At 38.9% G+C, this 25032-nt stretch overlaps 2 protein-coding genes across 7 annotated transcripts; both read right to left on the reverse strand.

Moving 5' to 3' along the window:
* Positions 1–16273: 16273 nt before the first annotated feature.
* Positions 16274–20237, reverse strand: LOC110894318 (vacuolar protein sorting-associated protein 25). Of its 6 annotated transcripts, none has more exons than XM_022141525.2 (8): positions 20032–20228; positions 18861–18994; positions 17609–17705; positions 17401–17540; positions 17083–17136; positions 16842–16930; positions 16680–16755; positions 16274–16592 (listed from the first exon to the last, which is right to left on the reverse strand). In XM_022141525.2, the coding sequence occupies exons 3-8, from the start codon at positions 17665–17667 to the stop codon at positions 16471–16473; spliced, it is 540 nt and encodes a 179-aa protein (XP_021997217.1). In that variant the 5' UTR covers positions 17668–17705; positions 18861–18994; positions 20032–20228; the 3' UTR covers positions 16274–16470. The 6 variants fall into 6 exon arrangements, with proteins under 6 accessions (XP_021997217.1, XP_021997221.1, XP_021997216.1 ...); XM_022141529.2 differs by having other exon boundaries at positions 17645–17705; positions 18861–18999; XM_022141524.2 differs by having other exon boundaries at positions 18861–18999.
* A 3290-nt stretch (positions 20238–23527) lies between these two features.
* Positions 23528–24407, reverse strand: LOC110896474 (protein DMP9). Its single transcript, XM_022143801.2, has one exon. The coding sequence runs from the start codon at positions 24300–24302 to the stop codon at positions 23652–23654; it is 651 nt and encodes a 216-aa protein (XP_021999493.1). The 5' UTR covers positions 24303–24407; the 3' UTR covers positions 23528–23651.
* Between the last annotated feature and the right edge of the window lie 625 nt (positions 24408–25032).

The raw sequence follows: 25032 nt of genomic DNA on the forward strand, positions 1-25032 counted from the left end.
TGCGTCTGTGCATCGACTATCGTGAACTTAATAAGGTCACGATAAAGAATAGATACCCATTGCCAAGGATCGACGATTTGTTTGATCAGTTGCAAGGGGCTAGCTATTTCTCAAAGATTGACTTGAGGTCGGGCTACCATCAGCTGAAAGTCCGAGATGAAGACGTACACAAAACAGCATTTAGGACTCGCTACGGTCACTACGAGTTCCTAGTGATGCCTTTTGGGCTCACAAATGCACCGGCTGCGTTCATGGATCTCATGAATCGCGTCTGCAAGCCGTACTTAGACAAATTCGTCATCGTATTCATCGACGACATTCTTATCTATTCAAAGAACAAAGCTGACCATGAGAAACACCTACGATGTATTCTCAAATTGCTGCATCACGAGAAACTCTATGCCAAATTCTCCAAGTGCGAATTCTGGCTAAGAGAAGTCCAATTTCTTGGACATGTCGTAAGCGAGCGTGGTATCCAGGTGGATCCCGCTAAGGTAGAGGCGGTCATGAATTGGCAAGAGCCAAAGACGCCTACCGAAATTCGTAGTTTCTGGGATTGGCAGGATACTACAGGAGATTTATTGAAAATTTTTCAAGGATTGCTGCGCCCTTAACCTCCTTGACCAAGAAGAAAGAAAGATTTGTTTGGGGTCCTAAGCAGCAAGAATCCTTTGATATCCTAAAGCAAAAGCTGAGCAACGCCCCTGTGTTGACGCTACCGGAAGGTACAGAAGAGTTCGTAGTTTACTGCGACGCGTCACACACCAGCATGGGGTGTGTGCTCATGCAAAAAGGCAAGGTTATTGCCTATGCTTCTCGACAGTTAAAGGTGCACGAAAAGAATTACACCACCCATGACTTGGAGCTGGGTGTTGTTGTGTTCGCGCTAAAACTATGGAGGCATTATCTGTACGGAATCAAGTTTGTGATCTATTCAGATCACAAGAGCCTTCAACATCTATTTAATCAGAAGGAGTTGAACATGAGGCAACGCCGTTGGATGGAGACCTTAAACGATTATGATTGTGAGATCAGATACCATCCCGGCAAGGCGAATGTAGCCGCTGATGCCCTGAGCCGGAAAGAAAGGATGAAACCCATCTGAATCAATGCTAAGAGCATTGAAGTCAGGAATAACTTGATTGAAAGGATATTAGCTGCACAGCGAGAGGCTGTGTTAGAAGCTAATTATCCTAAGGAAAAGTTAGGAGTAACTGAGGAGCAGTTAACTCTTAGCAAGGATGGAATTTTGCGATTGAATGGACGAATATGGGTTCCTATTTATGGAGGACTATGAGATGTTATCCTCCAGGAAGCCCATAGTTCCAAATATTCTGTCCATCCTGGAGCAGAAAAAATGTATCAGGATTTAAAGGCAAATTATTGGTGGATAGGCTTGAAAAAGTCTGTAGCCGCTTATGTAGCCAAATGCTTAACTTGTGCGCAAGTCAAGGCTGAGCATCAAAAGCCATCTGGCTTGCTACAACAGCCTGAGCTTCCTGAATGGAAATGGGAGTGTGTAACAACGGATTTTATCACCAAGTTACCAAAGACGAGCAAGGGAAATGACACGATATGGGTTATAGTCGATAGACTGACTAAGTCAGCTCATTTCTTACCCATCAAGGAGATTTATAGCTCCGACACATTAGCCCAGTTATATGTTGATAAGATTGTAGCCTTACATGGCATACCTGTGTCTATTATCTCCGATCGAGATACTAGATACACGTCTCATTTCTGGAAAAGTTTCCAGCAATCTTTGGGCACACGTTTGAACTTTAGTACGGCTTACCATCCTCAGACGGACGGTCAGAGTGAGCGTACTATTCAAACGTTAGAAGACATGCTACGTGCATGTGCTATCGATCTAGGTGGTAGTTGGGATAAGAACCTACCCCTAATCGAATTCTCCTACAACAATAGCTACCATACCAGCATAAAGGCTGCGCCTTTCGAGGCATTATACGGTAGGAAGTGTAGATCGCCTGTTTGTTGGGCGGAAGTGGGAGAGGTCCAATTATCAGGACCAGAGATAGTCTTCGAAACAACGGACAAGATTGTCCAGATTCGAGAGCGTCTCAAAGCTGCCCGTGATAGGCAGAAAAGTTACGCTGACCCAAAGCGTAAGGACTTTCACTTCGAGGTAGGTGAAAAAGTGTTACTAAAAGTATCACCCTGGAAAGGGGTGATGCGCTTCGGTAAGAAGGGCAAACTGAGCCCGAGATACGTAGGACCTTTCGAGGTTATCGAACGAGTCGGGTCAGTTGCCTATAAATTGAACTTACCAGAAGAGCTCAATGGAATTCACAATGTATTCCACATCTGCAATCTAAAGAAGTGCTTCGCTGATGAATCATTGGTGATCCCACACACAGATGTGCATATAGATGAGAGCTTGAAGTTTGTGGAGAAGCCCTTGTCGATTGAAGACCGACAGGTGAAAAAGCTTCGAAGAAAGCATGTACCGATAGTAAAGGTCAAGTGGGATGCCCGGAGAGGTCCCGAATTCACGTGGGAAGTTGAATCCACGATGAAAGAGAAATATCCCTATTTGTTTGAGTAAATCTCGGGTCGAGATTTATTTTAAGGGGGTGAGAATGTAACACCTTGAAATTTTGTGTCCAATAATGTATTGACACGTGTCTTGAGTTTACACGTGGCATTTAATATTAAATAAAGGACTAAAGTTGACAAACCTTGAAAGTATGTAAATTCGAGGGTTATAAATGTCAAACAAGGGTAAGTATACTGTATAGTAACCCTAAACGATGCTCGTACCTTCAAACGAATAAATCATGGATCGTACGGAAGCGAAACGCGGAAGAAAGTGAGAGATTACAAGCTGCAGGGGTTAACTGTGTCAACATGTTTAATTATACCTCTGATTGACCCTTTGACGTACCCGAGGCTTTGTAACAGTAAAATACGCTCACTAGAATGTACTATATAAATTCCGCGAAGTTCCGTTTTAAAACGAGAAAATTATGATCAAGTTCGTACGAGAGGGGTTAAAAGCGTCAAAAATGAAAGTTAAGGCTTTTCGGATAATAATTAAACTAACCGGGGGCTTAACAGTACGGGTAAAAGGCACGAGGCCCTTAAGTGTAATTAACCGAGGACCAAATCGCAAAGTTAACCCTTCAAACCCGAAAGGTCAGGTTATTAATTACCAAAGATTTCGTTAATCATTACAAAAGATTTAAAAAGATTTAAAAACAACCCTTACGGACCGCAAGGGTCCTGCCTTACGGACCGTAAGGGGGTAAAAGATTTGGCTTGTCTCCGCCACAGGCTTACGGACCGCAAGGCCCAAACCATACGGTCCGTAAGCGATGCCCAGCGACAGAAAGTTGGCTGTTGGCTGTTTAAAACGTTAAGACATTAATGTATGGGTTTCCTAGAGGTATGGGCGACCCCTAATCACTCTCTAGCACTAGAGGACACATGTTGTTGATCAAGGGGCATGGGTAGACATGTTTGTCAATGATCTAAGGCCTTAGAAGTACTATAAAAAGGCCTCATTGCACAACATGTTACTCACACCTTCCCTGCCTTCATTGATCACATCTCGAGCTCAACATTTCCTCTCAAGTGTTCTCTAAGCAAGCATAAGACCTCTGTAAGTCGTTTAATCCTTTGTGGTTTAGTTTTGCTTAGTTATATAGCTAAAAATCAAACTGTCGTAATTACGGTTTGACTTCGAGATTAGTCTACAATGGCTCAGTCATATCTCGAATTGAAAGTAGTTATGTGTTGGTATTTATTTGGGTAATAAACCCCTAAAAGGGTTCCCCCTGATCACCACTCTAACTAGTTCAAATGTCGAGTCAAACGTATACTTAAAAAGTCAACAGAAAGCCATTTTTTGCGATTCTTGCATAATCTGTAATATAAATGATATGAAACCTGTTTGAACACTTATAAAACATGATATTAAGTATATAAACTAGTCTAAGCTCGTTTGATTCGGCCATTTGCCATATTGACCCGGTTCGGAGCCGAATGTCGCAAAAGTTTGACTTTTGCTTTGACTTTAGTTCTGACCCGTTTTAGTACAATGTAGATATGCCTTAGGACTCTCTTAGGACCAGGTCACGTGATGGTATCACCCTCTGTGACCGGTTCGTTGTTTGTCCGAGTCTTTTACGCCTTTCCGTTAACTGCTTAAAAGTTGACCGTAACGCCCTTTTCAAAATAAAAAGAGTATTTCGGACACGTGAAGGGACCATAACCTTGCTTACTAAATTCTAAGCATGTCCTTAAAGATTCACACCAATCCAAGGTCTAGAATAGGAGTTATGCTAAATAGCGCAAATAAAAGAAACTTTTGTAATAAACGGCGCGATTAGCATAACGCCTACCTAAACCAAGATTTCGTCACCAAACCTTTTACTCACTGTTGTGAAATAATATTTTGGGATTTTTAAAGATTTTTAATTAATTTTAACCTGCTCATAACCTACGGTTATGGCTACGGTTCGGTAAATACCGAATATGCCCTTTTCGGCCAAAACTTGAGTTCTACAAGGTCTTTTGACTCGATTCCAGTTGCTACTGATTTTAAATAATAAATAAAGTATTTTGGACTTTATAAACTGAACGGGAAACTCAGATTTCCTGTAGAACTCTAAAACCTCCTTTAAAAGTCTTTAAAATGGCCGGAAAACCCCTACGGGGCGTATAATAAACTTAAACTCGTTACGGGCATCACGGAAGGTATCCTACTGATACCACAACCTCTTTAAGGCATATTGACTTAGGAAACAAGTGTAGGACTCTTACGGTTACCCGTTGCGCCTTTCGCGCGCACGGTTCGGCTTATGTAACTAGTTTACATAAATTAGCCGATACGGGTCAAACCATATTATTTTGACCCCAAAATCCAGAGTGTGAACATTAAACCCATATAAAACAAGTCTTCGAACTTGTTGGGTCTGAATCACATTCCATTCTTGGTTTTCGCCTTTCACGCGATTAAACCGTATCTATCCTTTGAAACTGACCGGTCTAGGCTACGGCTAATATAAAGACCCGTTAGGATTCTAATAGGTTATTTAAAACCTTCGTTCCAGAATAGGAGCCCCAGTAAAAGATATATGTGATTAAATCAATTAAGGACAATACTTGCAAAGGTAAATACTTTTAACTTATTTTCCGTATTACGGGCTTGGGCTACGGTATCTAAAATACCGCTTGGTCGGGCAATTGACCCCAACTCATTTGTAGTTGGGTATTATCAATGTGACCCATTTAAAAATTTGTTTTGTTGGCTTAATGCCTTTGGGGGTTTAATGACCATGTCCCGGATATCCTTGGCATCATTTTACGAAATGGCCACGACCTCGACATCCGGGTGTAGGCGTACACCCGGCATTATGTCTATATTAATAACAGACGTAACCGATGGTTTACCCACCTCGGTTTTACGCAATGTGGCGTGTCTATTAAACTTTAACCTGGCACGACCCGGGCGACCGAACGCATAGCAAACATGTAATTCTTTACAAGATTTAATTATAAATTATCCCAAGTTATAAAAGAATTTGTGCCTTGTGCATTCAAATCAATTTTAGTAAACACTTTTTCAAAGGTGTCGGTTGAATGTATTTACCAGTGAAACTGACGTATTTTCCCAAAAAGATTAAGTGCAGGTACTACACGTAATCGGCTGGTTATAGCTCCTTAGCATCCCAAGAAGTCTCGCAAGCTTTGATGCCTTGTCTGTTGAACAATATTTTTATTATTATTTTGATCCCCTGTGGATACCATTCGACTATTTGTGATACATTCGATATTACAATTAAAGGTTGAATTATATTTATCTTTATGCTTCCGCTGTGCATTCATATAATTGTGTGGTTTGACTATATTGTTGCCAACTACGTCACGGTAATCCCCCACCGGGCCCATCGGTGATACACGTGGAAATCGGGGTGTGACAAACGTGAACTACGAGGTAGAGCTAGCAGATGGAACCATAGAAACCGTGTCCACTGTGTTAGATGGATGTGTGATATCCATTAAGAACCACTCTTTTCCTCTATCTCTACTTCCCTTTAATTTGGCTGGTTTTGACTTAGTGTTGGGTATGGACTGGTTATCTCACAACCAGGCTCAAATCATCTGCAACAGAAAGCAGATTGTGATAAAGACTCCGGCTGGTGAATCACTTACCATTCGGGGAGATACCCAGTACGGATTGCCTGAGCAAGTGACTATGCTCAAGGCTTCTAAATGTCTAAAGAAGGGTTGTGTCATTTACATGGCACAGGTGATTATTGAAGAGCCTAAACCGAAGATAGAAGACATTCCCGTCATTTCGGAGTATCCAGAAGTTTTCCCTGAAGATCTACCTGGTTTGCCACCAGATAGGCAAGTGGAATTCAGGATAGATATCATCCCTGGAGCTGCACCTATTGCTAGAGCACCTTACAAGCTAGCACCAACCGAAATGAAGGAGCTAAGGACCCAACTGGATGAACTACTAGCTAAAAGTTTCATCAAACCTAGTTCGTCTCCCTGGGGAGCACCTGTCCTGTTTGTTAAGAAGAAGGACGGATCGATGCGTCTGTGCATCGATTATCGCGAGCTTAATAAGGTCATGATAAAGAATAGATATCCCTTGCCGAGGATCGACGTTTTGTTCGATCAGCTACAAGGGGCAAGTTATTTCTCGAAAATTGACTTAAGGTCAGGCTACCATCAGCTGAAGGTCAGAGATGAAGACGTACATAAAACCGCATTTAGGACTCGTTACGGTCACTACGAGTTCCTAGTGATGCCTTTTGGGCTCACTAATGCACCGACTGCGTTCATGGATCTCATGAATCGCGTCTGCAAGCCGTACTTGGACAAATTCGTCATCGTTTTCATCGACGACATTCTTATATACTCGAAGAACCGAGCTGACCACGAGAAACACCTTCGCTGTATTCTCAAACTGCTACATCATGAGAAACTCTATGCCAAATTCTCCAAGTGCGAATTTTGGCTACGAGCAGTCCAATTTCTAGGACACGTTGTCAGCGAGCGTGGTATCCAGGTGGATCCCGCTAAAGTAGAGGCTGTCATGAATTGGCAAGAGCCAAAGACGCCTACTGAGATTCGTAGTTTCCTGGGATTGGCAGGATACTATAGGCGTTTCATTGAAAATTTTTCAAGGATTGCTGCGCCCTTAACTTCCCTAACCAAGAAGAAGATAAAGTTTGTTTGGGGCCCTAAGCAGCGAAAGTCCTTTGATATTTTAAAGCAAAAGCTGAGCAACGCCCCTGTGTTGACACTACCGGAAGGTACCGAGGAGTTCGTAGTTTACTGCGATGCATCACACACTGGCATGGGGTGTGTGCTCATGCAAAAAGGCAAAGTTATTGCCTATGCTTCGAGACAGTTAAAGGTGCACGAGAAGAATTACACCACCCATGACTTGGAGTTGGGTGCCGTTGTGTTCGCACTAAAACTATGGAGGCATTACCTGTACGGTATCAAGTTTGTGATCTATTCAGATCATAAGAGCCTTCAACACCTGTTTAATCAGAAGGAATTAAATATGAGGCAACGCCGCTGGATGGAGACCTTAAATGATTATGATTGTGAAATCAGGTATCATCCCGGCAAGGCGAATGTAGTTGCTGATGCCTTAAGTAGAAAGGAAAGGGTGAAACCCATCCGAATCAATGCCAAAAGCATTGAAGTAAAGAATAATCTGATAGAAAGGTTGTTAGCTGCACAGCGAGAAGCTGTGTTGGAAGCTAACTATCCTAAAGAAAAGTTAGGGGTAACTGAGGAGCAGTTAACTCTTAGCAAGGACGGAATTTTACGATTGAATGGGCGAATATGGGTTCCTATTTATGGAGGACTACGGGATGTTATCCTCCAGGAAGCCCATAGTTCCAAATATTCTGTCCATCCTGGAGCAGATAAAATGTATCAGGATCTAAAGACAAGTTATTGGTGGATAGGCTTGAAAAAGTCTGTAGCCGCTTATGTAGCCAAATGCTTAACTTGTGCGCAAGTCAAGGCTGAGCATCAAAAGCCATCTGGCTTGCTACAACAGCCTGAACTTCCTGAATGGAAGTGGGAATGTGTAACTATGGATTTTATTACCAAGTTACCCAAGACAAGGAAAGGAAATGACACAATATGGGTTATAGTCGACAGACTGACTAAGTCAGCTCATTTCCTACCCATCAAGGAGACTTATAGCTCCGACATGTTAGCCCAATTATATGTTGATAAGATTGTAGCCTTGCATGGCATACCTGTGTCTATTATCTCTGATCGGGATACTAGATACACGTCCCATTTCTGGAAAAGCTTCCAGCAATCTTTGGGCACACGTCTGAATTTTAGTATGGCTTACCATCCTCAGACAGACGGTCAGAGTGAGCGTACTATTCAAACGTTGGAAGACATGCTGCGTGCATGTGCTATCGATTTGGGTGGTAGTTGGGATAAGAACCTACCACTAATCGAATTCTCCTACAACAATAGCTACCATACCAGCATAAAGGTTGCGCCTTTCGAGGCATTATACGGTAGAAAGTGTAGATCGCCTGTTTGTTCGGCGGAAGTTGGAGATGTCCAATTGTCTGGACCAGAGATAGTTTTCGAAACGACGGACAAGATTGTCCAGATTCGAGACCGTCTTAAGGCTGCCCGAGATAGGCAGAAGAGTTACGCGGATCCAAAGCGTAAAGATTTTCACTTCGAAGTAGGTGAAAAAGTGTTACTTAAAGTGTCACCCTGGAAGGGGGTGATGCGTTTCGGTAAGAAAGGCAAACTAAGCCCGAGATACATAGGACCTTTCGAGGTTATCGAACGGGTCGGGTCAGTTGTCTATAAGCTAAACTTACCAGAGGAGGTCAATGGAATTCACAATGTGTTCCACATCTGCAATCTAAAGAAGTGCTTCGCTGATGAATCATTGGTGATTCCACACACAGATGTGCATATAGATGAGAGCTTGAAATTTGTGGAGAAGCCTTTGTCGATTGAAGATCGACAGGTGAAGAAGCTCCGAAGGAAGCATGTACCTATAGTAAAGGTCAAGTGGGATGCCCGTAGAGGTCCCGAATTCACGTGGGAAGTTGAAGCCACGATGAAAGAGAAATACCCTTATTTGTTTGAGTAAATCTCGGGTCGAGATTTATTTTAAGGGGGTGAGGATGTAACACCTCGAAATTTAGTGTCCAGTAATGTGTTAACACGTGTCATGAGTTTACACGTGGCATTAGATATTAAATAAAGGACTAAAGTTGACAAACCTTGGAAGTATGTAAATTCGAGGGTTATAAATGTCAACAAAGGGTAAATATACTGTGTAGTAACCCTAAACGATGCTCGTACCTTCAAACGAATAAATCATGGATCGTACGGAGGCGAAACGCGGAAGAAAGTGAGAGATTACAAGCTGCAAGGGTTAACTGTGTCAACATGTTTAATTATACCTCTGAATAACCCTTTGACAAACCCGAAGCTTTGTAACAGTAAAATACGCTCACTAGAATGTACTATATAAATTTCGCGAAGTTCCGTTTTAAAACGAGAAAGTTATGATCAAATTCGTACGAGAGGGGTTAAAAGCGTCAACAATGAAAGTTAAGGCTTTTCGGATAGTAATTAAACTAACCGGGGGCTTGACAGTACGGGTAAATGGCACGAGGCCCTTAATTGTAATTAACCGAGGGCCATATCGCAAAGTTACCCCTTCAAACCCGAAAGGTCAGGTTATTAATTACCGAAGATTTCGTTAATCATTACAAAAGATTCAAAAATCTTGGAAATCAGACCTAACGCGGGCCGCGTAAAGGTTAGGGGCTAGTTGATGCGGGCCGCGAGCCACCTGTTAATCCGGTTTCTGACTTATGGATTCAGACGGCCTGCGTACAAAATGCATGAACTCTCATGCGGGCCGCGTGGGACGCCCAGTAACAGAAAACATGGGCAGATTCAATGATTTGGCTTGTAAACGATCTTGGGAGCAATCAATGAAGCATGGGCTCCCTCTACTTGACCCTAGCACCTTAGGACACCTGCTGTTCATCCATGGGCAATGTAGGATGTGTTGTAATGATCTTGTGCACCAAACTTTGCTGTAAAAGGGCTTTCATAGTGCATAAGTGAAACACACCTCAAACACTGCTCTCAAGTTCATTTCTGGAGCTCTCAAGTGTTCTTCTATCATCCTAAGTCGTGCACAAGCTTCTGTAAGTTGTCTAACCCTTTTGTGGTTTAGTTCTTGCTTAGTTTAGCTTAAAAGTCAATCCGTCGTAGTTAACGATTGACTTTGTGATAAATCACGAATGGTCCAGTGATTTGTCGAATCAAAGATAGTTATGTGTTGGTATTTATGTGGGTAATAAACCCTTAAAAGGGTTCCCCCTGATCACCACTCTAACTAGGTCAAATGTCGAGTCAAACGTGTACTTAAAAAGTAAACAGAAAGCCATTTTGCGATTTTACGCATAATCTGTAATGTAGATGATATGCAACCTGTTTAAACACTCATAAAATATGATAATAAGTGTATTACAAGTCTAAGCTTGTTTGATTCGGCCATTTGCTATATTGACCCGGTTCGGAGCCGAAAATTCACAAAACTTTGACTTTTGCTTTGACTTCAGTTCTGACCCGTTTTAGTGCAATGTAGATATGCCTTAGGACTCTCTTAGGACCAGGTCACATGATGGTATCACCCTCTGTGACCGGTTCGTCGTTTGTCCAAGTCTTTTACACATTTCCGTTAAATGCTTATAAGTTGACCGTAACGCCCTTTTTAAAATAAAACGAGAATTTCGGACATGTGAAAGGATCATAACCTTGATTACTGATTTCTAAGCATATCCCTAAAATTTCACATCAATCCGAGGTCCAGAATATGAGTTATGCTAAACAGCGCAATTAAAGAAAACTTTTGTAATAAACGGCGCAATTAGCATAACGCCTATCCAAACCCGGATTTCGACACCAAACCTTTTACTCACTGTTGTAAAATAATATTTTGGGATTTTTAAAGATTTTTAATTATTTTTAACCTGCACATAACCTGCGGTTATGGCAACGGTTCGGTAAATACCGAATATGCCCTTTTCGGCCATAACTTGAGTTCTACAAGGTCTTTTGACCCGATTCCAGTTGCTACCGATTTTAAATAATAAATAAAGTATTTTAGACTTTATAAACTGTTCAGGAAACTCAGATTTCCTGTAGAACTCTAAAACCTCTTTTATAATCTTTAAAAAGACCAAAATACCCCTACGGGGCATAATATGAACTTAAACTCGTTACGGGCATTACGGAAGGTATCCTACTGATACCACAACCTCTTTAAGGCATGTTGACTTAGGAAAACAGTGTAGGACTCCAACGGTTACCCGTTGCGCCTTTAGCGCGCACGGTTCGGCTTATGTAACTAGTTTACATAAGTTAGCCGAAACGGGTCAAACCAAATTGTTTGGACCCCAAAATCCAGAGTATGATTATTATACCCATATAAAACAAGTCTTTAAACTTGTTGGGTCAAAATCACACTCCATTCACGGTTTTCGCCTTTCACGCGATTAAACCGTAACTATACTTTGAAACTAACCGGTCTAGGCTACGGCAAATATAAAGACCCGTTAGGATTCTAATAGGTTATTTTAAAACCTTCGTTCCAGAATAGGAGACCAGTAAAAGCTATCTGTGATTTACTCAATTAAGGATTATACTTGCAAAGGTAAATACTTTAACTTATTTTCCGTTATACGTGCTTGGGTTACGGTATCTAAAATACCGCTTGGTCGGGCAATTGACCCCAACTCATTAGTAGTTGGGTATTATCAATGTGACCTGTTTGAAAACTGTTTTGTTGGCTTAAAGCCTTTGGGAGCTTAATGACCATGTCCCGGATATCCTTGGCAGCATTTATGAATGGCCATGACCTTGACATCCCGGTGTAGGCGTACACCCGGCATTATGTCTATGACTATAAAAGTATAGCCGTTGGTTACCCGCCACGGTGTTATATGCTATGTGGTGTGTCTATTAAACTTTAACCCGACACGACTCGGGCGACCAAACGCATAGTAACATGTAATTCTTTACAAGATTTGATTATGAATTATCCCAAGTTATAAAGAGTTTGTGCCTTGAGCATTTAAACCAATTTTATCAAACATTTTAAAAAAAGTGTCAGTTGAATGTATTTACCAGTGTAAACTGACGTATTTTCCCCAAAAAGACTAAATGCAGGTACTAGGCGTAATTGGCTGGGATTTCTCCTTAGCATCATTAGAAGTCTCGCAAGCTTAAGATGCCTGAAGTCTGTTGAACAATATTTTTGATATTATTATTTGATCCACTGTGGATTATTATTTCAACAATGGTGATACATTGATATTACACTTTAATGTTGAAATATATTATCTTACTGCTTCCGCTGTGCATTCATATATATTGTGTGGTTTGACTATAATGTTGCCAACTATGTCACGGTAATCCCCCACCGGGCCCACCGGTGAGACACGTGGAAATCGGGGTGTGACATGTACACATGTGTATTCTGATTTTGCTCTGTTTTTATTGCGATGTACACATGTGTATAACGTCTGTTTTTGTGATATCTCATATTTTTTGTGTATTAAATGTGTAAAGTTGTTGATGCACCCTTGTGAATTATGCAAAGTACTAATTGCTAAGTTTTTTGTGTTATTATAGGAGACGTCGTAAACGAGAAAAGTGGAGATGGAAGGTCGATAAGGATGATTCACGTATGAGGTCGATAAGGATGATTCACGTATGTTTGTTTGCTTGGTCGATAAGGATGATTCAGCATACAACGCGGCGAATAGTTGTAAAAGACTATGTCTTCCGATTATGTTGCGTTTATTGTTTTCACGAAACTGGAACATGTAATTGTATGTTTTTTTTTGTTTGGCAACCATTATGTAACTTGTTATATGCTTAATATAAACTAGTTTAATAGGTTTTGTTTATATGTATGTATTATGTAGCTAATTACACATATGTACCATGCTGAATACACATGTGTACTGTTCAATTCATATCCAAGTACACATGTGCACACCGTTGAAATATGAAGGTTACGTGGATCTTAAAAATCAGAATCCGAATTCTGGTGGTGAAATTTGAAAAAATAAAAATGAAATAAAAGATATTGTGGATAATGATTTTAAAATAGGAAAGATGTAATTTAATTCAATTATTAAAATAATGATTTAAATCTGTTTTTTTTATATAATTACAATCATACCCTTAGCAACTAAAAAGGAAATCAATGGTCCAGATCAGTTCACGCAGTTCACGCTTGGGAGGTTATTCACGCTGGAACCCTACCCTATATATATATATATATATATATATATATATATATATATATGTGTGTGTGTGTGTGTATATATATATATATATATAAAGAAAATGAATAAAACTAGCTATCATTGTACATACCCCGCTGCCTTGTGGGGTCTGACGTGGCTAGGAAGTGTCGCAGGGAACACCACGCCACCCATAACAGGCTATTAAGGGGGTCTACATGCATGGTGAAGGCACCAACGCACGGCAGAGTTCCAATAGTCATATTACCTAGTCATATTACCGTTGCCAAACGGCTACTTAAGTATTTTGAGAAACCTTTTATATAAATACCATTTTAACCTTCCACATTTTCACACCTACCAATTTCACATCATACTATAACCTCAACCCTCTAACTTTAGACACTTTCAATGGTTCTAAACAATCCCAAACGAAATTCTTTAGCATGGATGACGATCGAGAAGGTGGCTTTGGCAATGTTTCGGAGGATGTCAATGCAATAACTCGCAAGCAGTAGGTCCTTTTTAGACGCACATTTCAAATGTTTTTCACACCCTAATTCAATGTGGAGAATATCATGCGCACCACCAACTTCAATCGAGTGCAGGGACTTGAGATATAAGCTGAGGAGGTTTAATGTCATTTCAATAACCTTTAAAATCACATGAACTTTGGCATGAGAGAATTCAATCTTTTGAATACATGACAAATATTGTTTTGGAAAATAACACGTTGTTCCATACGGCGGCGTGGGATGTTGTAATGCATTATATCCGATACGACGATTAGATTTTTGTTCATGGTCTTTTAGTTTCTTACTATTATTGAAAAGTTATCATTCATCTTATATATACTTAGGTAATTATTTTTCAATTAGTAAATGTTTTATTTAATATTTATATTAAAAAATAAAAATTGAACAAGAGTGGAGAATGATAGGGATTTTCGTCGTTGAAAAGAGTGTGAAAAATGATGTGGTGCTAAATAAAGAATAGAATGTATACCCACCAATAGAGGAAAAAGAAAAGGTTAGGTGGTCATACATTTGAATTTCCCATTTAATAGAGATAAAGGCCGTGTATGTGACAAGAATAAGGCAAGTAACTGGTTTTTGTAGTCCTTTTAGTATTTAAGTTCCTAAATTTATATAGAGAGTTAGAGACAACTATCTAATGTTTTAAAATCTGATTTTTATATCGTACTGAATTTGGCTCAAAAACGATTTAACAGTGTGTATCGAATGGTACAACCGAGTGTATCGGGCGGTTTAACCGGTTCTATCGGACAGTTCAATCGGTTCAACCGGCCGGTTTGAACCGGTTTTTAAAACAATGAAACTATCTTAATTATTAAGAGCTTGTTTTATATTACTTAGGTCAGAAAAATATCAAATAGACTGAATAATTTATCAATTACACAAGATACATTAAAATATTAATTGCGAAACTTTTAAGAAATTCATATTTCCTTAGTGCTGTTATTTTAATTGCCTAAAGTTTAAATTTGTTTAAGTCCTTGGAATTTTTTTTTTTTTTTCTGAATTTCAAGTATTGTCCTTTATCTTTATACCCATTTTCAGACGCTATCCTTTATGTTTAAAATTGACGAGTTTTGTCCTTTATGTTTTCATATCATACACGTTTTGTCCTTTAGGCCTAACCCAGTTAGTTTTTTCAGTTAAGTTTGGTCATGTGCTTTGCACATGAGGGCATTTTTGTCAATTCAAAGGTAAGTTCAACGACAGATTTACAGCTCAAATTAAGCTTCTGCAACCTTTGAATTGACAAAAATGCCCTCATGTGCAAAGAACATGACCAAATTTAACTGAAAAAACTACTTGGGTTAGGCCTAAAGGACAAAATGTGTATGATATGAAAACATAAAGGACAAAACTCGTCATTTTTTAACAGAATGGACAACGCCTGAAAATAGCTATAAAGATAAAGGACAATCCTTGAAATTCACTCATTTTTTTTTGTACTCCACAATATTTCTTTGGGTGTTGATAAAACCTGCAATTCATTTTAAGGTTTAAATTTGAATGTCAAACTAACAATTAACTAAGAAGCTGCAGGATTTGATCTTTAAATTTATAAAAATGCAGCAAATTAAAAGAAAAAGAATGAGAAACATCATTAGGATAAAGAGGTAAGTTTATACCCTTGTGTAGAGAATCCATAAAGAAAGTACACAAGTTTTTGCAAGATTTATCATTTATGCCAAAGTTGGGTCTTTCAACAGGGCAATAGGAATGTGAATATTAATGTCTATGCTAAAGATGATTGCTTTGTTAGTTACTTTAAATATTATTCCCCTTGTTGTACCAATACTTGTTCTCTCATATTTTGTAAAATTAGCGATATTAATAAAGAAAGTTAATTGCAAATTTGGGGCTAACCCAATTGGTAGATGCATGATTTAGAATTATTGGTGCAATAGAGTAAGAGCAAGTGGTGTCACCCAATTAAGAAAATACAGGAAGTTAATTATTTATCGTTCATCAATGATGGTTAACAATTCTAACGAATATATTATAATAAAAAAGTGTACTTAAGTTGACAATGATTTACTTCTAAAAACTTGAGGAATGGTCGTTTCACATAATGAAAATTGGAATGTAGATTTCATTCCTTATGCTTCTCGTTACAACAAAAGAAGCAATTGAGATCGAATATAAATAACCTGGTTCACCTTATTCTTTCCGGATATAAGGTAGTTATGTCATTTTACATATTTTACATTCCAATTCTATCCATAATTTATACTAACCAAATACATTATAAGATTTCACATGAATTCTTTAAAATCTAATTTCAATTCCATTACATCCCACATAACAAACACTTCCCTTAAGCTTTAGATAAATCATCATAGAACGAACGAATGAAGTGTCGATATGAATGAACAACCATTCGATTGAATATTAAGAATAATCACATAATTAGGAGGTACCTAACGGGTAACGAATTTAGAAATAATCATTCATATCAAATCCTCATCTCAGATTCAAACAAGACCAGTTCTTCACCAAAACAATGATATGATTGAATCCAACAGAAGTAAAAAACCTTGAACACTTTTTATCGGTTACAATATGTGACTCATCAAGTACAAATCATATCAAACAAATACCTGGCTCTGCAGAACATATTAAACAGAAAATTTCACACCTTCATCATCAGTTGAAGTTCCCTTAAAGATTGCAAGCTTTCCCTTGTTTTCCAAAAGTTTGAGTGCTCTCATTAGAACACCGCGGTCCATTCCATGGATATCTAAAACAACCCACAAATGTAAACAAGAAGATGATTTCCGATGTTTATGATTTTATTATTTGAATGGAAAAAATGGCCATCATTTACCTGTTCCCCGTGATTCAATTCCTGTACGAATCTCCTCAACGGTCATCACGCTGTCCTCTAAGCCATTCTCCTTGGCCTAATCAAGAACCGCGTCAACAGTCATTATAAACAAAATGGTTAATACGACAGTTTAAAAATATAAGGGTATTTTTGGTTACTCACAAAGTGTAATATAATGTCTGCCCAATCTTTTATTCGATGCCAGAGGATCAGACATTGCCTATGACTCTTGTCCATCCATTCTGCACGTCCTGTTCATATAAAAAAAAATTAAACATTCGAAAAAGCCAAGTATCAACGTGTTTGTATTTAGGTGTTACTGGTGATTATTACTACGTAGGTGTTACTGGTGATCCGAAGTTAGGTGCAAAAAACGTGACGAAGGAAATCAAGAAATACAAACCGTCCAAGACTAAAGCCGACAAGAACGCTTCTCTTGCTTCATGATTCAGAGATCCTGCATCATTAAATTCAGTAGTTCAGCTCAAATAAGATCATAAAGATGCAAAACAATCTTAAAATTCAGATTGTAAAAACGCATTTAATAAATTGCACTGTTATAAAGTCCATCTGGTACTTGGTACTTCTCTAACAATAATGGACAGATTTGCATGGAAGATGATTTATTCGAACCGCCAATTACAATGATAGGAAAGTCAATAACTCATAGTCAAAGGGTCAACAGACCGAATAAGAGAAACGGGCTTGTAAGTCGACTTACTTTCAATTGCAGGGTTGGAGAACAGAGGAAAGTCTTCTTCCAATCCAATAACAAAAATCTTGTGTGCCCGACAATAATCGAGAATAAGTTCTTTCCAGAGTTGTATTTGCTTCTCTCGGGTTTCTCTTACAGGCTGCAACCTGATGAAAGACATAATGTAAATACAATATAATAACTATTCAATCTGCAACAAGCTTAAAACAATTACGTGAAGTAAGGCGGATAATGAAAGAAGTGAGGCAACTTATGTTCACCGGCTGTCTGCATCCTCACACTATCCTTCTAGCAAAACCTGACCAGCACACCTGTAAAATTAATACAACGATCAATAATATTATCCACAATCAATAAAATTCGTCACCACACAAATCGAATGACTGATTTTGATGTGAATTTGAACTTTGAGATCTTACAGATCTCAAATTTGCAGTTGACTGAGTCAGAATAAGAAATGGAAGTTGAAGAATACTAGGATGTATCCGACTATCCGCCGCGTTGCGGCGGGTGAAGTATGCTTCGTTATAATGACGACGATTCATTTGGTTACATTATGTCCTTAATGAAAAATAAATCAATTAACTTATACATATTTATACTTTTTTTTGTTAGGTAACTCAGCCGAGAAAAAAGAAAGGTTAACCAGGTTCAATGCTTTCTATACAGCCCTTTTCATTTCATGAGTAATTAGGTCATGAGCGGGTAAAAGTAAAGCTTCATATGGGAAAGAATGCATCCAATTTCCCTCGATATAGATTATTTACATAGAAAAAAACCTAAATTCTAAACCTCAAACAACACAGATATGTATTATACCCTTCAGTTTAGGAGGAAATAAAGTCTGGTGCATAAATTGGATCTATAATTGAAGTAAATCAAATGAGAAAAAAAAACATAGCAATTTTTTTTTAATGGCAAATTTCTTTTATTCCGTCGTAGACCCCCTCTCCCGAGGTGTTTAAACGCTTTGTCTTTGGCAATGGACAGATCAATCCAAACCGATTGGCGTCAAATTCGTGAACAATGAAACACCTATAAGTAACCTAACAATAACCAAAGTTTAGGATTCCCCTAAAAGTAAAACCAAGTTAGGTTTGTAATTTACTAAAACTTAAATCATAGATGACCTGAATTTAAAGTCAGTGAACAAAATTGAAGTTTATCAATAAAATAACCTAAGATTGAAACAACTAAAAAACATGTACATGAGAACATGAACATCCAGTGGCGAAGCTTGACGTTTTCGACGGGGGGGTCGAAAACGTATATACCAAAAAATTTCTATAGAACCGGGGGTCAAAAACGTATATACCCAAAAATTTCTATACGAAAACTACATATATAACACTACTGAGCGAAAAGTTCGGGGGGTCGGGCGCCCCTCCCGGCCCCTTCAAAGCTGCGCCAATGAGAACATCGATGAACAGAACTCTGCAAAAATCCAATTAAAGCATTACCATAACCTGGTTTGGCATCAGCCGGCCGCTTTAATCAACGATGATCAACAGCAGCAGATGGAAGACGATCGGTAGTGACGGCGATGCCAATCAGCAGATGGAAGAGCATCGGTAGTGGTGGTGGTGGCCCGGTGGGTAACCTGCTCTGGAGGGTAGGGAGAGAACGAACGGGTCGGATAACAACCGCATGGTTAATGGAATTGTATGAAGACTGAAATTACGAAAAAACCACCGAATACTGTAGCAAACCTATGTTATCATTTGATATATAACTAGTACAGTAGTACAAAAACAAATGCATAGGATAAATCATAAATGTCACACGTTTATACCCTTAGCTTAATAAATCAATTAGTGTCATTGTGTTAGTACTTAGTAGTGGCACTTAGTGGTTTCGCCAATGCAAGGTAGTTTCAAATTTCTTTTATTCAACATAAGTTTTTACATATAAAAAAAGAACAACAAAATGCTTTTGGTTGTTTAAGGCACACAGAGGAAATACTCGCATCATGTGTCGCCCTGTACTAGATCTAAAACCATGGTTATGTATTGTATGTTATCGGTGCATCAATGTTTTCTACTGTATTTCAAGTTTTATCTCTTTAAAAATGAACATATATATGTTAAAACAGACCATTCTATGCACATACATAAGGTGTGTACTGATGTTGGTGCATCAAAATTTCCAATGATATACACAAACAGAAACACATACATACATACATACATACATATGCATATATGCACACACACATATACACAATCAATATTTCTAGCTTTTGAGTCAACTGTCCATCAAGTCAACTCATCCTGCAATACATACCTAATTATCCAAAACTATAGCTAAAAGAATGTGGAAGTGAATGTGAATGTGAAGACTAAATTCGATCTAGTATGAAAACAAAAGCAAAAATCAACTGCTAACAATAACAAAATAGAAATCAACAAACACACAAACAAATTAAAACCACCGCAATCAAAACCAACAAAAAAAACCCTAGAAATCAAACCCAGTGACACCCCTAAACGGCCAAATTAAAACCAAAAACCTAACCGATTCGGTGGTCAATGCGGCATCAGAATATGACAATACGATAAAAATTGACCCACCGACACATAATAAAAGTATAAAAGCAGAAGAATTCATGAAATAAATAGGGCTCAAAGATGATCGTACCTGAATAAAACGGAATCAGTAAAGCAAAATCACGTAGTGGAAGCTTCCTTAAACGGATTGAAGTTGTGATTGTGTAAATTATTTGGAATTGGAGGAATATGAGAGAGTTTTAGAGAGAGAAAGAAAAGGGGGTTGGCGCCGTAGAGAGAGAAACACGTGTTTGGGTTTGGGGGAAATATCTCGGTCCCCTCTCTCTCTCAACATACCGTGTGGGTGAGTAAAACATCTAAATAGTTAAGTGTTAAACCATTAAATGATCTGCTGAACTAGTAAGGCTATAGGGTATGGGGACCGTCCTCATCTCCGTCAAGCTTCGACGCCGACGGAACACTATCACCCCCCCACCCCCTCCCCCCGTCCCGTCCTCTACGTCGTGCATAAGACGTTGGCGACGTTCCTCAAAAGTGGCCTCCCTTTGGAAAGTTACCGTTAAAATAAAAATAAAAAAATTAAATTTTCAACTTAAGCATAAAAACCAACGGTCAAAAATCCAAAATATGTAAATTTCAAATCCATTTTCACCTCCATTCATCATTTTAACCCCATCTTCTCATCTCTCTCACTTTATTTTTATAAATTTTCTTCCACTTTTATAACCTTATACTCTACCATGTATCCCTTCAACAACCCAAACGTCCCCAACAACCCGACCCAACCGAATGTTTTCTCGGTTCCGGGCTATTATCCGACGCTCGAACCGAACCAATTCTCTCAATATTCGTCAAATGTCTTCGCCTCATTCCAACACTCACCGAACCAATTCGCTCAATTCTCTCAAAATCAAGCCCTTCAACAAATGATGATGCGGGGTGCTTTTAATTTCCAACCGAACCCGACGCCACCCGTTCAACCCCAACCGATCCCGACACAACCCGTTCAACAATCCGAACCCGACGACGATGTGGAAGTTGTTCCCGAAACCCAACCGCAAAAAGAAAAAGGAAAACGAAAAAAAGGCAAGCAAGTGGTGGGTGAGCAACCGTCCAAACCAAAGGCGAAACCGTGGACGCCAATCGAAGAAGAAGCCTTAGCTAAGGCTTACATAGGCACGTCTACACACTCGACAAAAGGTTGGTATTTTTTTAAAGTTTATCTTTTTTTTTTAAGTTTATATATTTTTTTAAAGTTTATATTTTTTGTAACAGTTTGTAATTTTTTTTAAAGTTTATTTTTTTAAAGTTATATATTTTTTTAAAGTTTGTGTTTTTTGTAACAGTTTATATTTTTTTTAAGTTTATATTTTTTGTAACAAATATTTTATAGGTAGTAATCAAACGGGTGACGGGTTTTGGAAAGCGGTTTTGGCGAAGTTCCTCAAGCTAATGGACCAAGGCCCGTATCGCGATATCGACTCGTTGTCATCAAAGTGGCGGAAAATGAACGGGTTCGTCAATAAGTTTTGAGATGAATATAATAAAGTATATACAAGTGGGCGTCGTAGCGGCATGAGCGACGAGGATGTGTTTAAACAGGTGTTGGAGAAGTATAAGGCGAACAATGGTAATACCAACTTTGCACACGTTCGCGCGTGGGAAGTTTTGAAAACGCACCAAAAATGGGCGCCGATTCCCAACGAGGTGGAGATGGCGAAGCGGCAAAGGACATCGGAATCGGGTAGTTTTAGCGCCGGTGGATCGGACGCGAGGTGTCACATAAACTTAAACGATGACGCCGAGTTTGACGAAGAGGAATACGCCGTACATGAAGCGGAGCGTCCAACGGGCTGGGACAAATCAAAGAAGGAGCGGGCGAAGGGGAAAGAAAAGGAAAAGGTGAAGCCGAAGATGAAAGAGTTTATGGAACACTTTAAAACGTACACGGACGTCTCGGCCCAAAAGGCGAAGGCGAAGGAGCCGGCCATCGAAGAAAAGACTCGTGTGGCGGAAGAAAAGTTACGCGAAAAGGTCTGATTGTCCAATGAAAAATCCGAATTTCCGATGAAAAGATTCGGCTCAAGGAATGAGAAATAATAACGATGGATGTCGATGAGTATCCCGAGCCGAAACGTTCGATGTTGAAAAAAGTACAAACCGATATCATGAAGAAGCATCAAATTATTTAAGTCTATGTTTTTTTTATTAATTCTATGTTTTTTTTATTAAGTTTATGTTTCTTTTTAATGTAATGTGTTTTTAATATTAATGAAAATATTTTGTTAGTTTATTTGTTAAATGTTAAAAAAAAGTAGAAGATCAAAAAAATAAAAAACATAAAAGTGGTGGGGTAGGATCATCTAGAATCATCCTCCATACCCTCTACTTTTGTGGGATGGACCATCCTTGGGAGGACTATATTGACGTGGCGCCTACGTGGCGGATCATCCTCCCTTGGAGGACCATCACCATACCCTCTAGCCTAAGAGGTCTGAACCATTAAGAACATGTATAATGCTTAACCGTTTAGATGCAAATGTCTGACCAATTCAAATTAGAGGTCTTAACCATTCAGACTCTGTATAAATCTTAACCATTCAGAGTCAAATGCCTGAACCATTCAGACATCTGCTTGTGAAACAAACAGTCTGAACCATTAAGTGCTGAACCAGTAAGAGGTCTGAACCATTAAGAGCCTCTTTAAGAGGTAAACAAACAACCCCTGAGTAACAGGTGTGCAGTGCCGAAAACAAAAGACTGCAAAAAAACTGTGGTCAAAAATGAAAAACCACAAAGTTCCTTGGCGCAATAGCATGTTACGTATTTTTTTTATCTGAAACCCAATTTTCTTTTATTGCTACATATTTTTTTTAACTGAAACCCAATTTTTTAATTAAATTTTAGAGAGAAATAAACCAAACTCGACATTTTATTCGAATCTATAAATAAACCAGACTCGACATTGTATTCGAATCTATTTTAGATAATTAGAGCATGCCCAACGCTCTCAAGGCTACATTGGAGATGATGAGTTGTACAAGTCTGGTCCGTTCCACTAGACTCATTCTGGACCAACGTGTGTGTGTGTGTGGGGGGGGGGGGGGGGCACACACACAAATATTGTTTTTTAATATATATATTTTATATACAAGTGGGGTGTGATGTAGAGGTTTTGATTGATTTATCGTTGAATGTTTTTTTTAAGGTATATGTTTGGAAATGATGTGACGACGAGTCTAAGACCAAACACACAGGTGGGAATAAACATGATTTTCGGCCAAATCGGCTCGGTTTTAAAACTGATTCGAATATGTTCAAAGATAGTCAAAAGGGATCCAAAACAATTTGAATTTGAAACGAGTTTTTCAAAGAAATATTATATTAGGTTCAATTTACCCGATGGTAACAAATATATTTTACAAATCGATTTCAAACTGGCCGATTAGATCAGGTAGCGACTAGTTTCACTCAAACCGTTTTCTCTTGTCGTCTTGGACCAGTTTACAAACCGGTTTCAGATCTCGACTCAGTTTATTTTTGCACCTCTAACACGAAATTAAAATGTTAACTACGGAATTATTCACTTTGTAGTTTTAACATCCTAAACTCCATCGCCAAGAATGTACACCAAACAATGATAATATTTATAAATAACTTACACATTGAAAACCCAAAATCATAACATTCACAAACAAAAAAGCATAAATAGATCAAGCATTCACAACACAAAAATCACAACAACAACCATCAAGCCGACAAACACCCAATCCCATACCGGGTATTAGGAAACATAAGAAACAAACCACTACACACAATCCCAACCATCAAAGGAAAACTCTGCATAACTTCATCCATCTCCTTTCCATGCCCAGGAAACAAACAATCCGTAATCCTATGATCCGATAACGCGATCGACATAAACACCATAGACGACATCAACGCGTGCACATAATCAGTAAATCCACTCTTATACCTCTCGTCTTTCGGCACCTCGATCTCCCTAGTCGGCTTAAACACCTTCAACCCCGAAGGCGTCACGAACCCGTAGTATATCTTACCATCGGGCCCGTGAAAACTGTCAGTGAAGTGAAAGAAAAAGCAAGAAAACGTGCAAATTGCGAGTAAGAAGTTGATCATGAGCGTGGCGACTGTTGTGCAGTGGCCTTTGCCGTAGATTGAGGGTAGGACCATTTCGAATGTTAGTAGAGTACCGGTGGGGAGGAAGTTGACGAGTAATGAGGTTTTTGAGAGGGTTTTTTGGACGCTTTTTGAGATCGTTTTTTGGAGGCGTTTACGGTGGGTGGGTGTGGTGGTTTGTGGTGGTGGATTGTGTGTGGTTTGGGGTGATGGGGTGTAGATTCGGATGCCGGTTTCGTCGTATGGTGGTGATGGTTCCATTTTGATGGGAGTTTGGAGAGTTTAAGGTTGGAAGAATGGGATGATGTTTGGAGATTTTTTAAGGTTGAATGTGGTTTTGGTTGGTTGTGTGTAACCGTGGATTTAAATTTTGTGTTGCGGTTATTGTTGGGGTATATAACCGTCGGCTGTTATAGCCCTCCATCTTTTCAATATTTTCAGTTTTTGCCTTCATGTTGTTTTAAATCACCTCTAATATCTTGTTGAGATGTTGGCCTCTATTGTTAATAGGTTTATTGTTCTGTCTTTCAAATAAATCATAGAGTTGCCAAATTAATTGACTAAAGTACTTTGTTGTGTGGGATAAACTAGGGATTTATCTTGGGACATCCAGAATCTACTTGACCGATTATACTCAAAATGTAGAGAATTTGCATCAAGAATTAACTTTTCCAGACATTGGCGTATTTTGTAATGTTGTTAAAACCGGATTAGAGTAGTCGATCAGATTGATTATACAAAGAACTCGTCTTCTTGTTGGTTCAATTCGTATGACTGAACAATCACTATTTGGACTTGTCAGTTTTTTTTACTAGTAAGAGTTTAACGGTTGGGTCAGTTTGGAGTAGAAAATTTAATTTTGCAAAAGAATTTACTTTTTTGTATTTTATTATTTGAACTTGACACCTCTAAAATATGTTTAGTACCCCATCTAAGAAGGAGTTGCCTTTAGTTGAACGGCCAACTAATACTATACAAGCCTAATTATTTG

The sequence above is a fragment of the Helianthus annuus genome, chromosome 12, assembly GCF_002127325.2.
Source record: "Helianthus annuus cultivar XRQ/B chromosome 12, HanXRQr2.0-SUNRISE, whole genome shotgun sequence".
Classification (NCBI taxonomy): Eukaryota; Viridiplantae; Streptophyta; class Magnoliopsida; order Asterales; family Asteraceae; genus Helianthus; species Helianthus annuus.